Raw genomic sequence first — 14,766 nt, 5'->3', positions numbered from 1 at the left:
ATGAATGGAGTACCGCAAACTGTGAGCCTCCTGGAGAATCAATTCACGCAAGCCATCTACATTGGGCACGCATAGCCTGCCCTGTATCCGTAATACACCGCCATCCCCAATAGTGACCTTCTTGGCATCGCCGTGCTAAACTGTGTCCTTGAGGACAAGCAGATGGGGGTCGTCATCATACTGACGCTCTCTGATGCGATCATAAAGAGAAGACTGAGAAATCACATAAGCCAAAACTCGGCTCGGCTCAGAAACATCCAATCTAACAAACTGGTTGGCCAAGGCCTGTACATCCAAGGCTAATGGCCTCTCTGCTACCGGTAGATATGTTAAACTGCCCAAGCTCTCCGCCTTGAGACTCGATGCATTGGCCACCACATTAACTTTCCCGGGATGATATAGAATGGTGATATTATAGTCCTTAAGCAACTCTAACTACCTCTGTTGCCGCAAGTTAAGTGTAATGACCCAGCCGGTCGTTTCGAGAGTTATAACCTTGTTTTCCCCATTCTTACTTTTATGGTGTTATTCAGCTATATTATGTTATATCGGTTTAGTTGGTTCGAGTCCGGAAGGAACTCGGAGTGAAATGAGACACTTAGTCTCATAATTGAAAATTTTAAGTTAGAAAAGTGGACCGGATATGGACCTATATGTAAACAACCTAGGATTTGAATTTTGATGATTTCAATAGATCCGTATGGTGATTTTGGGCTTAGGAGCGTGTCCGAAATATTATTTGGAAGTTCGTAGAGGAATTAGGCTTGAAATGCCGAAAGTTTTATTTTTGAGAAGTTTGACCGGGAGGGGGGCTGACTTTTTGATATCGGGGTCAGAATCTGATTCTAAAAATTGAAATATCTCTGTTATGTCATTTAGGACTTGTGTGCAAAATTTGAGGTCAATCGGACGTGATTTGATAGGTTCCGGAGTTGTTTGTAGAAATTAGAAATTCCAACATTTATTAGGCTTGAATTGGGGTGTAATTCATTATTTTAGCGTTGTTTGAGGTGATCTGAGGATTCAACTAAGTTCGTATGATGCTTTAGGACTTGTTGGTATATTTGGTTGAGGTCCCGAGGGCCTCGGGTGAGTTTCGGATGGTTAACAGATCAAAAATTGAACTAGAACAACTGCTGCAATTTCCTTCTATTGGAAATTGCTTCTGCCCAGAAATCGAGCCCAGATGTGAGCCCAGATCGAGCTCAGGGTCGAGGGCCACGATCAAAGCCCAGATCGAGATCAGGGTCGAGGGCCACGATCGAAGCCCAGATCGAGCTCAGGTCGAGGGCCACGATCGAAGCCATGATCGAGCCCAGATTCGAGGCCACGATCGAAGGCATGATCGAGAACCAGGATCGAGGGGCAGGACCGAGGACCAGGATCGATGACTTCGATCGAAGGCCAAGATCGAGTCAGAACCGAGGATGTCTGGCCAGAATTATAAAAATAGGGACTTCGTCCCATTTGCCATTTTTGACAAATTGGAGCTTGGGGAGAGGCGATCTTTGATATATTTTCAAGAAAAACTTGAGGTAAGTCCCTTGTGTTCATTTTTACTCCATAATATTGAATTATCATCGAGTAATCCGACTAGATTACATGATTTTGAGGTGTAAATCAGAGATTGAAACTTAGAAATTTGGAAATAAGATTTGTAAATTTGAGGGTCGAGTTGAGGTCGGATTTTGGTAAACTTGGTATGGGTAGACTCGTGGTTGGATGGGCTTTCGAATTTTATAACTTTTGTTGGGTTCTGAGACGTGGGCCCCACAAGCAATTTTTGAGTCAATTTTGGGTTTTGGTCTAATTTTGAAGCTTTTCTTGTGGAATTCATTCCTTTAGCGTATATTGATGGTATTATACTGATTGTGAATAGATTTGGAGCATTTGGAGGCAGAGTCTAGAGGCAAGAGTATTGCGGGGTAGAGATTTGACTGGTTTGAGGTAAGTAACGATTGTAAATCTAGTCCCGAGGGTATGAAACCCCAGATTTTGTATCATTCTACTATTTTTAGTGACGCACATGCTAGGTGACGGGCGTGTGGGCGTGCACTGTTTGGGATTATGACTTGGTCCGTCTCGTAACAACTGTAAAGTTGCATACTTTGTTGAAACCATTGATACTTATATGATTTAGAAAGATTTTTTTGTAAATTGGGCTGAATGCCATGTTTGGGCCTTGCGCCAATGCTGTTTGGACCCTTAGGGGCTGTTTCGTATCATCCTCTCACTGTTTTCGATTGAAAATCTATACTCAGTCATGTTTATACTTGTTTACTGCATAACTCAATTTTATGACTCTATTTTGATGCATATAAATATTTTGGGCCGAATGCCCTATTTTACTGAAATGCCCGAGTGGCTTGATTTGTGAGGATGAGTGTGGATCGGGGCTGCCCGCCTGCAGCATACTTGTGACTGAGTGAGACCGAGGGCCTAATTGGTGAGGATGAGTGTAGATCGGGGCTGCCCGCCTGCATCATACTTTATTATTATCGCATGTGAGTTGTCTGTGCAGATTATAGCGCTTGGGCTGAAGGAATCCCTTCGGAGTCTGTACACACCCCCAATGAGCGCAGGTACCTACTGAGTGCGAGTGCCGAGTGCTGAGTGACTGGGAGGCAAGAGTGATTGTGAGGTATGCCCGAGTGGCAAAAGTGATTGTAAGGTATGCCCGAGTGGCAAGAGTGATTGTGAGGTATGCCCGAGTGGCACGAGTGACTGTGAGGTTTGCCCAATGGGCTGTTTATGATTTTATCATTTTTGCTCACCTTTGCATTGAGCCTTTGTTTGAAAAACTGTTGGAAAAATGTCTTTAAAATAATTTTTACTGGAACTGGGTTTAAACGAGATGTTTGATTCAAATCCTAATTTTTTTTATGAGCATGTGATATTTTACTGAGATTTCCTGATATGAACGTTATATGCTTTATTGCTCGTCACTACTGCTCAATCTTTATTTATTGTTGTTACTTACTGAGTTGGTGTACTCACGTTACTCCCTGCACCTTGTGTGCAGATCCAGGTGTAGCTGGACACGGTAGCGGTTATTGAGTGTTCTGGTTGCAGATTTTCTTGGAGATAGCAAGATAGCTGTTTGGCGATCGCAGCCCCTGCTCTTCTCCCTCTTATCTTCCTCTAGTTGTATTTAGCTATTTTTCGGGCTGAGTTAGCCTTGATATTGTTAGATAGATTGTAGTATATGCTCATGACTAGTGACACCCCGATGTCGGTTTTTTTTTTTTTTTTCCTCTTTTCCGCACTTCTGTTTTTCTTTGATTTGAACTCTTTAAGTGGAGGTTTTATGTTAAATAACCTTGAAATTATCTTTGAAATGAAAATATCGTTTTGTTTTGGAAATGAGTCGGCTTGCCTAGTTCCACGATAGGCGCCATTACGACAGGGGTTAGTTTTGGGTCGTGACATTAAGATCCTTCTGTTTGAACAGATGTCGTAGACTCCGGTGGTCAGTATAGACTTCACAAGGGACACCGTACAAACAGTGCCGCCAGATCTTCAAGGCATGAACAATAGCTGCTAACTCGAGGTCGTGGACAGGATAGTTGCTCTCATGCACTTTCAGCTGTCTAGACGCGTAGGCAATCACCTTACTCTAAGTCTGAAATTGATCGTAAAGTGAGTATACTTGCATTTTCTTTGCAAAGTGGGTATAAGTTCAATTGTAACTCTAAAACCGGGTATAGAGCCCCCTCGAGCTTCATGTTGGAAAGTCATCTTTTTCCATTTCTTTTTAAGGCAAATGGAAAGTAACACTTCTTTTATATAAGGCGTGCCCCCACAAAGAAGCTATCACATCAGCCGTGCTCAAGAGAATACCAGTTTTCATATATTTGTGAGACATTGTGCCATAACACTTTGCCCGAACTGTAAACTCCCTAGTTTTAAACGCATCACGCATTCTTATTTGCCAATTGCATCCGAAAACGACATTGTTGCCCAACACAAAATGCTGGCTCAATGTTACATAGGCGCTGAGCATTTAAAGTTAAAAATGATACTAATAAAATTAAAAAGTTGAAGTTACGAAACGTTTCGTAACATCTTTTGTTTGATCAAGTCTATTACATTTAATTCTAATAATGTTTTAATTATCAAAATACCCTTTCCAAATTAGAACTCCTAATCAGAAATAAAAAATAGAACTCCTAAGTAAGCTAAAGATATATTTGTCATTTTATGAAAAATTGGTTATTAACAATTTTTTTATCAAATACTATTATCAATTTCAGCATATCTATCCAAATAAAAAAAATATATTATGTCATTTTAATACATTCTCAAAGAATTTTGTAACCTTTTTACGCTACTTCGAGTACGCCGTCTATTGGTGATTATAAGATTTTAGGAAAAATAGAAAAAAGCCCCCTGAAAACCGGACTAAAAACGTTTTAAACTTGCAACTTTTGAGTAGAGAAAGGGAGCGAGGCGGACGAAGGTGGTGGAGTGGTTCAATACGGCATAACTGTTAGGTAGTGTTTGGTTGTGTTCAATAACCAAACCTCATTTTTTATCTGCATTACCAATAATAATCAGAGACGGACCCAGGATTTGAGTATGACAGGGCACCATTATCATTAGAGTGAATTACCCAAAACTTTATTAGCTAGTAAAAGAATACATATAAACTCTAGGATAGACCAGTAAATAAGCAGCATAATCCACTATATAATATAAACTTTCTAAGCAAAAAACTACAATAAAGTAAAAAGAGCTTACTCTTTGATTTCATCAGACTCCCCAATTGACCCGTGAACACAAACTTCAACTTCATTATACTCCCAAATTGACCTACGAACACAAATTTTAAAATAAGTATTCCAAAAAACAAATTCTTGCACATCCTTGCGCACACATGAACTAAACTGGAATAAACTTTAAAATGTAAAACAAGCTTAGTGGCCTTAATAGCAATTCACGACATACAAACAGTAATCTACTGTTATTCCAAAAAGAGAACTAAAGAAGGCACAACTTAAATCAAAATACAAACTTCAATATTATAGAATATCTTTAATTGATACTAATATAACAAAAGTACATCATCCACTTATACTTGAACTCGACGCATTCTCATACTCTGAAAACGGTCAATAATAGCATCATTGCTTATATTTGCAAATACTTCTTTTTCAAAGTAATAAACTAAACAATCATTTTAAAAATGCATCACCAATACTAACGCAATTCATCTTTGATGTAATTCATGGATGAGAATGCTCTTTCTACCGTTGCAGTCGCGACATGTAAATTTAGAGTCAACTTTACAAGTAAATAAACAAGTGAATATGTCTCCACAAGATTTTCTTTAACCAACGCTTTTGCCAAATCACCAATTCCTTTCAAATCCGAGAATCTAGGGTCACCGTGCTTCATGTGCAATATGAAAGTGTCAAGTTGGTGACTAAGATCTCGAAACTTCAATTCACCAAAATCATCTGGATAATACTTGGCCAATGTCATTATTCTTTCCTTATCAAAATTAGCAAACGAATTAGCCGGATTCAAGCTAGCCATACCAAGAAGCAAGTTACCACTAACAACATCAAAACGACTGCGAAGCTCCTGAAGTTGCAAATCAATCATTGTATAAAAAAGCTCAACACGTAAGTGATGTGAATAAGTAACACTAGAAGGCCTACGCTTCGACTTTCCAGGAATATAGAATTCTTCCATATTGGGCACCAAAATGTCATGTTTAGCACAAAACAAAGAGACTTCATCCATTAATGATTTCCATCCTTCATCTCTCATTTGTTGCAACCTTTCCTTTATAAGAGTCTATCAAGAATACAAACAAACACAATATAAATAGAGCAATCACACCCCTTTAATCAAGAATAAAATAAATACTACAACTTATTGAATACTAATACTACAACTCTACTAACATTTACTTGTAAATTCTGGCTATGTTGCATAATTTAATTATATTTTAATACTTGATATCTTCACTGACCTTTAAATATAGTGTTGGTTGCTAGCACAATATAATTGAAATTAGTGCTTCTCAAAATACTTAATTGACTTCTTTTTGTATATCAAGAATAAAAAACTTAAACATAAATTGAAAAACATGAAGACATCCATTCTTAAACAACCATTCTTAAAAAATTTGGGGCGTCCTCTTAAAGTTAAACAAAAAAAAATTAAGAGACCACTAAATTTTAGAGAAAATAGAAGCTCAACCTAAACAAAATCATTTGAATAATAGATTTGGGGTTTACCAAGAATGCCTTTACTGGCGATTCGTCATTCTTGAACCAAAAATTTTAAATCTAAATAAAATTATATAACATCCATCTCCAGTTCTTCATGCTCTTATAATTTATAAATAAAAAATAAGTTTCAAAGCAAGAGAAATACTAACTAGAGATTTGATGCCTGCTACTTTTTCAAAGCAATGAGAGAAATTGAGATTGAGGAAGAAGGGTTCTCTATTTTGAAGTGAGAAGTGATGGCCTGAGGCTGAGGGATGAGTTAACGGGAGGCGAGCTTTGATTTTTGATTGGGGCTTTTGATTGGGGTACTGACTATTATTTATAACTATTAAAAAAATTAAAATATAATTGAATTGAGAAAAGGTGAAATAAAAAATTATAAATTAGTAGTAGTATATAATTCCAGTTATAAGAAGTAAAAGAAACTTTAAAAACAAATTGTAGAATTTATGACAAGGAGGAGAGCTTATGCTAAGAGGCGGACCATTGCTCTAGGCGTAATTTCGTTAATGAAGGGGCCAAGAAATATATTTCACGTGACACTGGTGTAGGTCCGCCTCTGAATAATAGTCTATTGTATGATGGATTTAGGATCTTAAGTTTTCACGATCAATGTGGCTGTGTATTTATTCTTGAAGATCTGCAAACTTCAAGACTTATTTAATGCTGCAACTCTACTATTTCCTCATTTTGCTGCTATTGTTAATGCATACAAAATTTGATTTTGTAAGACGATCACAGAAGTTGGAAAGACATTATAGAATTGCTATGGTATAATATATTTTATTTTTATATATAAAATATTCCATACTTGCAAGTTGAAACTGTGCTCAGTAAGTACGAGTCGTAATTTTAGTTTATGCTTTCCTAACGTGTGGTGGGTCAAATTTGCCCTGTAATATCTGAAATTGAGCAACTTTGCCCTCCGATTGAATTTTGATCTAATATTACCTCCACCTTAAGGAAGATATGTCATTTTTGCCTGTCACCCTTTAATGGCAAAGGTATGAATGGACCAAAAGTGTAAGCAGAGTAAAATTGAGCAGCTTCGAAGTGTTCTAAGGGCAAGGTTGGACTTTTCCTCTTCTCAGGAGCCTTCTTAGAAGATGTATGCCTTCTAAGAAGGTGTTTGTATTAGCGAGTCAAATCGGTTTATAAGCACCTTTTGGTTTATCTACGCGTTTGGTAAACACCCAAAGTGCTTATAAGCAAAGTGTTTATAAGTTAAAATCAGTCATAAGTCATAAGTTGGTCACCCCCAACTTATGGCTTTTCGGCTTATAAACACTTTTAGTTTGACCAATACTTTCAGATGGTGTTTGGCTGAGCTTATAAGCTGGTCATACTAGCTTAAAAGTACATTTTGGCTTATCTACGTGTTTGGTAAATATTTAAAGTGTTTATAAGTTAAAATCAGACATAAGTCATAAGTTGGTCACCCCCAACTTATGACTTTTTAGCTTATAAGTACTTTTAGTTTGACCAATACTTTTATAGTTTATCCTTAATAATATTTTCTAATTCACAAAATACTTTTCCCAAAATAGATTTCCTGGCTTTCTCTTCATTTCATATTCGTTATTAATTCTTTTTTTTTTTACAAAGAAATTTTTTAATTTATAATCTTTTGTAAAAAAGTTCGAAGAGTATTTTAGTCATTTTAACAAAAGAATAGTTTATCAGCACTTTTTATCAAATACATCAACTGCTCATTGCCAGTTTTAGCACTTCTATCCAAATACGTAAATGCTTATTTTAAAAATCAACTTCGGCACTTAAAATTTTTTTTCCAGCATTTTAAGTTTATCAACTATTTACAATTAGCTAATCCAAACGGGTTCTTACTAGTTTATCCTTAATAATATTTTCTAATTCACAAACTACTTTTCCAAAAATAGATTTCATGGCTTTCTCTTCATTTCATATTCATTGTTAATTCTTTTTTTTACAAAGAACTTTTTTAATTTATAATGTTTTGAAAAAAAGTTCGAAAAGAATTTTAGTCATTTTAACAAAAGAATAGCTTATCAACACTTTTTATCAAATATATCAACTGCTTATTATCAGTTTCAACACTTCTATCCAAATACGTAAATGCTTATTTTAAAAATCAGCTTCATTACTTAAAAAGGCTTTTTAGCACTTTAAGTTTATCAGCTATTTACAATCAGCTAATCCAAATGGGCTCTAAACATTTTTCTGATTGATTATATTTATACTCCTATAGAAAACTTTTAGGAAAATGAGGTTGCCAAATTTCCATAGACCAGAGCTATTGCTGATTTCTTAGGATATGGAAACTCTACAAAATGTGATCCACATGCCATGTTACTTGTCGCATTTCTTATTATTGAGAAATTCCTAAGGGCCAGTGGCCGTTTGAAACTCGGTGATAATGGGGCTGCCCCTCTAACCTTCTCAACTTAAATACCAGACTTTTGTCTGTAGTAAGATTTGAACTCATGACATGCGCCTAACCTACATGTCATGCACTGCATTCTTACCTCTAGACCAAAGCGATGGGGACCATGCCTGATTGTGAATGATTTAAGTTTACATTTTTTGAAGCTAATCGTCAAATGAAAAAACCTGTGGTGTTTGGTGCTCCTTGGTTCTCCATTTAAGTACACTGTGTTCAAGTGATTTCAGTTTCTTTTGTTATGTTGCTAATATCAGTGTGACAACCCCTGCAGGTCACTGCTCATAATATATGATGTCATTAGTACATCCAGTACTAGGATTATGATATTGACTGTCTTTATTTGTTGGTGGTCAATGAGCTTTTCTAGTATGATGTGAGGTACAGACTAGATAACTGTGGCTTGAACAGTTTCTCTGCTTGCAATTAGTAAATTCTCCAAATATGGTGCTCAATAAATTTGCAGCAATTGTTTCTGCTGCCACAGATCGTCTCTCATCCACAAAGACATCTAGTATTCCGAATGTATCATCGGGGTTGCCACCTCTCCCTGCTTCACTTTATAACTACAGCTTAGGTCAAAAGACTGAGTTGAGACTGTCCTCTTCCCTTCAACATCATTCTGCGTACCGGCGACATGATCTGGATGATGTTGATATTAACGTTGAAATAGAGAGGGGTTCAACTAATGCAAACAAGTCAAACTTTTTTCAGAGAGAAACTGCTCGCGCAAGTTTTTCCAAGGAGAAGGGACCACATGTCATGACCCAATTTCACTGATGACGCCCAACATTACAGCTAGTCAAGCCAACTAATAAGTCAATCGTACATTGGTTAAATTTTTATTCTAAGAAAATAATAAAATATCAACTTCTACCAATGTGTGTGCCAAGACCCGGTGTCACAAGTGCATGAGCATCTAGTAGATTATACAAAACTCCAAATACTGTCTGAAATGAAATAGACAGAATATAAATATTAGAAGAGACACTGGTAGCTGCAGAACGGCTCAGAAAGGAAGTTCACCACTATGCCTCGGGATGACATGGGTATGTGATGATAGGTCCTCCACTAGTACCTGTCTCGGATCCTGCACAAAAAGTGCAGCAAGTGTAGTATGAGTACGTAAACAACGTGTACCCAGTAAGTATCAAGCCTAATCTCGAAGTGGTAGAGACGAGATGACCGACCTTGACACTCACTATGGGTCAATAATAATTGAAATAAAACTAGGATATTTAAATCATCATGATTTACAGAATTTACAATAATTTATTTAATCAGCGAAAATAATCAAATTCCTTCAAATGTAACAATTCTCAATATATTAATTAAATTCCTTCAATTCAAATAAATTCCAATTTATCAGTTAAATCTCATTTATAGGAGTAACAGTTAATTCCTAAACAAGCAAGAATAATAATTCATTAAATTTTAAGGATTTTTTCAATTTATTAATTAGCTTCACAAGCTGAAATAAATTATTAAAGTATCGTGTAATTATTATTATTAAGCACGATTTCTGCCGAGGACGTACGGCCCGATCCAGAGTGTCGTGTACACTGTCGAGGGACGTGCGGCGCGATCCATAGATGCATCTATCCTGCCGAGGCGTTCGGCCCGCTCCACAAGAAAGGAGGACATTTTCTTATGTACCTCCGGAGGGAGAGTATATTTATTATAAGATAAATTCGGGAGGAGAACAATTTCTTTGAGATTTCTATCCTTTAATATCTTTATCTAACAATTCACAATATATTCATATAGATATCAATTAATATAAATAAATCAAAGAATATAATTTTTACAAGTAAGGCATGCTTTGAGTCCTAAACTACCCGAACTTTAACATTAATAATAGCTACGCACGGACTCTCGTCACCTCGTGTGTACGTAGCCTCCACAATTTAGCGACAATTGTTTAATCTTAATCACCTATGAGGTAATTTCCCCCTCACAAAATTAGACAAGAGACTTACCTCGTCTTGCTCCAATTTAATCAACTATAGGGCCTTTTCCACGATTATCCAACTCCGTGTGGCTCAAATCTAGTCAAAATAATTCGATAAAATCACTAAATATTATAGGAATCAATTCTATAAGAAAATACTACATTTTGAAGAAAAGATCCCGAAATTAATTAAAAATTCGCCCGCGGGGCCCACATCTCGGAATCCGGCAAAAATTACGAAATCCGACAACCCATTCAATTGCGAGTCCAACCATACCAGTTTCACTCAAATCCGACTCTGAATCGATACCGAAATCTCAAAATTTCGTTTCTATGAGATTTCTAAACTTTTCCAAATTTCAATCTCAAAACACTAATTAAATTGTGAAAACAATGATATACTTGTATATTTAGACCAAATCCGAGTTAGAATCACTTACCCCAATATTTTTCCCTTGCAAATCTGCCAAAAGTTGTCTCTGCTCAAACTCAAGTTCGTCAAAAATGGCAAATGGGACGAATGCCCTCTTTTTATAAAACTGCCCAGCAGCCTTCGGAACTGGTCCTCGATCGCGGCTTCGATCACAGGCTCGAGCATGGACCTCGGTCATGGCCTCGATAAGGGCATCGAGATTGGGCCTTCGATCAGGACATCGAGGCTGGGCCTTCGATTGTGACCCTCGATCTTGGATCTCGATCCTGGCCCTCGAGCCTTGCCTTCGATCATGGCCCTCGAGTTGGACCTTCGATCATGGCTTCGATACACTAGCTCGAGCCTGTGCCTCGTCAACCCTGGGCTCGATACCTGGGCTCGATATCTGGCCCTCGGGATCTCAACAAAATATACCAACAAGTCCTAAAATATCATACGAACTTAGTCGAACCTCTTAATCACATCAAACAACGCTAAAACCATGAATCATACCCCAATTCAAGCTTAATGAAACTAAGAGTTTTCAACTTCTACATTCAATGTCGGAACCTATCAAATCAACTCCGATTGACCTCAAGTTTTACAAACAAGTCATAAATTACATAACGGAGCTATAAAAATTTTCGGAACTGGATTCCGACTCTGGTATCAAAAAGTAAACTCATCGGTCAAACTTTCAAACTTAAATTCTTATTTTTAGTCATTTCAAGCCTAATTTAACTACGAACTTCCAAATAAAATTCCGAACATGCTCCTAAGTCCAAAATACCATACGGAGCTGTTGGAATCATCAAAATTCTATTCCGGGATCGTTTTCTCAAAATGTTGACCGAAGTCAAACTTAGCACTTTAAGGCCAACTTAAGGAACCAAGTGTTCTGGTTTCACCCCAAACACTTCCAAATCCCGAACCAACCATCCACGCAAGTCATAAATCATTACAAGCACCTACAGAAAGTTTTATTTTAGGGAACGGGGTTCTAAAAGTTAAAATGACCGGTTGGGTCATTACAAGTGGTTGCTTCTACACGAAAGAAATGGATGCGAGCTGTCTTTGTATTCCTCTGTTTGTTGTTGTTTGTTTTTCTCCTGTATGCATCATTTTTGTTATTTTAACTTGTTCTATCGAGGGTCCAGACCATAACCATAACCATACATAAATACGGAACTCATGTTTATGTATATCAAGCATCCCTAACCATAAAAAGGATGACAGTCTCCCTATTGTATTGAGATCACTGCCGGGAGGATTCCAGAGAAATTCAAGATCTCAGAGTGGACGGGCTTACAATAGAATGGAGACAGAACCTGGATTTGACAAGTTAGTGCACAATATATCTGGTTTGAAAGGAGCAATTAAGCCACTAACTCGATGGGCGGAGAATCAAATACCTAAACATGCATATAAGGATACTTCCGTCTTTCTTTTTGCTACAGCTGGTGTACGCAGGCTGCCAAATTCTGACGCAGAATGGCTTCTTAACAATGCTTGGTCTATTCTGAAAAGTTGGCCTTTCTTGTGCAAGAGAGAATGGGTCAAAACCATCACTGGCATGGAGGAAGCCTATCATGGATGGATTGCTATGAATTATCATACTCATGTACTGGGGGCAAAACCTCAAAAGGGGACATTTGGTGCCCTCGACTTAGGTGGCTCATAACTTCAAGTTACTTTTGAAAGCAAAGAAAGTGTTCATGATGAAATTAGCTTAGAGCTGAACATTGGTTCTGTTAATCATTATCACTGCTTACTCCTTAGCGGGTTATGGCCTGAATGATACTTGTGGCAAGTCTGTGGTTTACCCGCTTAAGAGGCTTTCCAAGATCACTGATGCAGATCTTGCTAGTGGGAACATTGAGATCAAGCATCCCTGTCTACATTCTGGTTACCAGGAGCAATACATCTGTTCTCATTGTATGTCTCTACACCAACAAGATGGGAATCCTTCTGGAAAAAATGTTATAAGTAAAGGAGGGAAACCTGGAGTTCCCATTAAGCTTGTTGGAGCTCCAAAACGGGAACAATGCAACTCGCTTGCAAAAGTTGCAGTAAACTTGTCTGAATGGTCAGACCGAAGTCCAGGAATTGACTGTGAGTTGCAGCCATGTGCTCTTGCTGAGAAACTTCCTAGTCCTTTCGGCCAGTTCTATGCTATGTCTGGTTTCTATGTGGTCTATCGATTTTTTAACTTGACTTCTGATGCTGCGCTGGATGCTGTATTGGAGAGGGGTCGCGGATTCTGCGAGAAGACTTGGGATGTTGCTAGGACTAGTGTTTCACCTCAACTTTTCATAGAACAGTATTGTCTTTTTGTTGAGAGATGGCTTGCACATTTAAGCAGGACGAACCTTAATGGTTATGATATATTGCGCATGAAGATACATCCTGTTATTCTTGTTGCAATATTGTTTACTTCGTTGGCTGTTCTACTCTGTGCGCTATCATGTGTAGTGAATTGAGTGCCCAGATTCCTCCATAGGCCATACCTTCCCCTTTTCAGACATAACATTGCACCAACCATAATCAGTATTCCGGCTCCTTTCACTCTCAAACGGTGGAGTCCTATTAGTACATGTATTCTTTTCTTAAAAGCACGTGAAACATGACATTCTATAATTAAGAACTATACTTACATGATAACTCTGGAGCTAAAGACATTATTTCTATAGTTTTGAGACTTAATCGTTCTGGTTGTATTATCTGATTTCTTACTATGCAATGCATAAGTAGAAAACATATGAGTAGTTAATAGAAAAGAAGAATGTTTTCATATTTGATTAAGCCAAATTACTCTCTTGTTTACTTTAGGAAGCTCTTTTGAATGAAGTCTACCTCAGTATTAATTGAGCCTAAAATACTCTGTTGTGCATTTACTATAGAAAGCTCTCTTGTATCTTAAGTCTACCTCGATGTCCCATTTCCTTTGTTAATTGGATAAATTTATCCTAAACTGAACCAGCCTGTTTTAGTTGTTACCTCTGTCACAATTTATGTGTTATACTTTTCGTTTTAGTCTGTCCCAAAAAGAATGCGATACTTACTTATTTAGAAGCAATTTAACTTTAAAATTCACCTTTTACCGTTAATGAGACACAAATGTTGATGACATATTTTTTTATCACAAATTTCAAAAATCTTTTTTTCTTAAACTCCGTGTCTAGTCAATAAATTGGAATATAGGGAGTACTAAAATTCAAAAACTAATTTGGAAGAAAATTTCGGAGTTCCAGAGAAAAGACACAGCAAAATTCCTCTGTTATCCCTTAATACCTGTTGTAGATGCATCTCTGGGGTTGCTTAATTAACTCGCATTTGGATCATCAGAGAATCTAAATTGGATCATTGGAAAGTCTAGTGGTTGAACAAATTGGGAAGAATGCTGCGCTCTGGTAACCAAAAAAATAATAGCTGAGTAGAATTTAATCGCATTAATCTGTCACGTCTAGCGCTCTTTCTAGTTCCTGTTATCAATTTTTAAGGTTTATAGCGTTGAACCCATTATATTTTTAAAGTTATGGGTTCATATCTACTACTTTTGCCGGATGAAGACAATCATGGGTGATGAAGAATCCCAATAGTTCACCCCAAATTGCAAATTGCCAGAACTAGAATCTCATGAAATATGGCCTTCTTCTCTTTTAGAAGCAACATAACCTTAGCCTGACAAAGCATAGATTAGCGCCACTGGGCATTGATTATGCTTGACAAGAGAACAACGGCC

General features: G+C 37.3%; 1 protein-coding gene and 1 pseudogene across 1 annotated transcript; one reads left to right on the top strand and one right to left on the bottom strand.

The window, feature by feature from the left end:
• Window positions 1-5,199: 5,199 nt before the first annotated feature.
• Window positions 5,200-5,775, bottom strand: LOC107816020 (uncharacterized). Its single transcript, XM_016641687.2, has one exon. It carries the CDS (start codon window positions 5,773-5,775, stop codon window positions 5,200-5,202), a length of 576 nt encoding a protein of 191 aa, XP_016497173.2.
• A 3,330-nt stretch (window positions 5,776-9,105) lies between these two features.
• On the top strand, window positions 9,106-13,651 carry LOC107789798 (putative apyrase 7; annotated as a pseudogene).
• Window positions 13,652-14,766: the final 1,115 nt, after the last annotated feature.

The sequence above is a fragment of the Nicotiana tabacum genome, chromosome 4, assembly GCF_000715075.1.
Source record: "Nicotiana tabacum cultivar K326 chromosome 4, ASM71507v2, whole genome shotgun sequence".
NCBI lineage: Eukaryota > Viridiplantae > Streptophyta > Magnoliopsida > Solanales > Solanaceae > Nicotiana > Nicotiana tabacum.
This window is presented reverse-complemented; position numbering and strand designations above follow the sequence as displayed.

Coding starts and splice junctions, on each gene's coding strand:
- LOC107816020 (XM_016641687.2), bottom strand. CDS start 5,775: ATGAGAGATGAAGGATGGAAATCATTAATGGATGAAGTCTCTTTGTTT.